The sequence below is a fragment of the Salvelinus sp. IW2-2015 genome, unplaced genomic scaffold (assembly GCF_002910315.2).
Source record: "Salvelinus sp. IW2-2015 unplaced genomic scaffold, ASM291031v2 Un_scaffold12390, whole genome shotgun sequence".
NCBI classification, from domain to species: Eukaryota; Metazoa; Chordata; class Actinopteri; order Salmoniformes; family Salmonidae; genus Salvelinus; species Salvelinus sp. IW2-2015.
The window spans coordinates 317-2,271 of NW_019953646.1; the positions used below are offsets into that span (position 1 = coordinate 317).

A 1,955-nucleotide genomic window follows, 5' to 3' on the forward strand; every position below is an offset into this window, starting at 1 on the left:
TTATAACGGGTTCACTTGGAGGTGAGTTAGGGACAGGCACTGGGTCATCCAGCACGCCATAGAGGAGTGGGCAACGCATCCAAATAACACTCAACTTCTCAAGCTATTAGAGGGCACATGTGGGGGAGGATGGGTCAACAGCCCTCACCGAGACCAAAATTTCATCTTACTCTGGCACCCAAGACAGGCCTCGTCTTAACAACCTGCCATCCTTGCCCTCGTCTCTCATTCTCGAAGAAACAATAAAAACCTTCGTTTTTATTCTTTTCAGGTTGATTCAAAGGAAGTCATTCCTTTGGTTTGGTTCTTCTGGGGGATTATCGTCTGCCCATTTCTGAGTCTTGCCTCTGGACTTCTCCTATCTCCAGCGTATCCACTCTTCGGCCGCTTTCTCTTCGTCTCACGATCACTCCACGGTCTCCTACTTCAACAACTGCCTCCTCCCAATACCACTTCATCACCACTTTTACTATCCCACCTCTCTTTCGCTAGATGCCAATCTCAAGATGTCTTAACTGCACCATTTCTTGGTCCTACCATTTATTCCCCTATCTTTTAACTAAAATATTTCCCCACTTACTCCACAATCTAGACCTGACTTGTTCTCTCGCTCCCATCATTCTGATCCATTTACTCTATAACCCATCCTCCACCTACCATTTTCATTTCCAAAGGTCCTATTAGGCTCAGATCAACTTGCAGATCATTGCTCCCTACCCAAACCATACATCCTACAACCCACACCATTATGGCCACTGTATGTTGCACATTCTCACGATCTTCTCCTCCCGTCTGTCTTTTGTTCTTCATAACTACACATGGAACATACTCCCTTGATAGTTTTTCTTGCTATCGAACCTTTCCAACGCCTGCCACGTGGCTTCAATCTTCCATCCTCTGTCAAAACTGAATGGATCATCAAAAACCGTCTGCTTTTTGCCCTTCACATTCAGCACGTTCGTTGACCTCAGCTGCTCTCTCTAGATGGAAGTGCCTGATAACAATTTAATGAAGCTGTTGGGTGAGGAATTACCCTTGTGTGGGGGGGATGCTTTTGTGGGTGAATGTGGGTTTTGGTGGACAGGGCCTTGAATTCAGCAAATACTGGTATTCCTTTGTGGGAAAGGAGAAGATCGTGAAATTGCAACACAGTGGGCCATAATTGGTTTAGGATGTATGGTTTTAGGACATGATCTGACTGCTATGGACTTTGGAATGTGTGGGTTTAGTAAATGGATCAGATTGGTGTAGTTGAATGGGTGTAGCCAAAGGGATTGATTTGATTGGTGTGTATTTTGGCAGTTGTGGAGTTGGACAAGTCCGAAGCTGCTGTAGGTCAGAAGAATGGAACTGATAATCCCCAAGAAGACCAAACCAAGATGACTCCTTTTAAAATCAACCTGAAAGATGAGAGGTTTGTGTCCATGAGTGCCAGTTAGTGTGTGTACTATACACACGTGCCTCTGTCCCTTGCACTCTACTCAAAGGAACATGGTGTGTTTGTGTGTGTGTGTGTGCACATGTATGTGTGTCTGTCTGTCTGTTGTCTGTCTGTGACCCTTGACCTCTGCTCTCCAGGTACAGAGACGACTTCAGTCCCCTGGTGGAGGGGTGTGGCTGCTACTGCTGCAGGAACCACCACAGGGCATACCTACACCACCTGCTGGTGACCAATGAGCTGCTGGCTGGAGTACTGCTCATGCTCCACAACACGGCCCACTACTGCGCCTTCTTCACCGCCATCAGGGGGGCGCTAGCCAGCGACAAGCTGGACCACCTCAAGAAAAGAGTACTAGAAGGACAAGGCAAGGGGATGAGCGGGGAGGGTGCTGGGGACAAGGACGGATAGGTTTGTTGGAGAGGTAAGGGTGGGACAGGGAGGAGGGTGGGGAGAAGGATGGATAGGTGTGTTGGAGAGGTAAGGGTGGGACAGGGAGGAGGGTGGGGAGAAGGAC

The 1,955-nt window shown here is 48.2% G+C and overlaps 1 protein-coding gene across 1 annotated transcript; it reads left to right on the top strand.

Moving 5' to 3' along the window:
• Positions 1-967: 967 nt before the first annotated feature.
• Positions 968-1,949, top strand: LOC139027378 (queuine tRNA-ribosyltransferase accessory subunit 2-like). Its single transcript, XM_070442491.1, has 2 exons — positions 968-1,414; positions 1,579-1,949. Exons 1-2 carry the CDS (start codon positions 1,380-1,382, stop codon positions 1,847-1,849), a joined length of 306 nt encoding a protein of 101 aa, XP_070298592.1. The 5' UTR covers positions 968-1,379; the 3' UTR covers positions 1,850-1,949.
• The last annotated feature ends 6 nt before the right edge of the window (positions 1,950-1,955 follow it).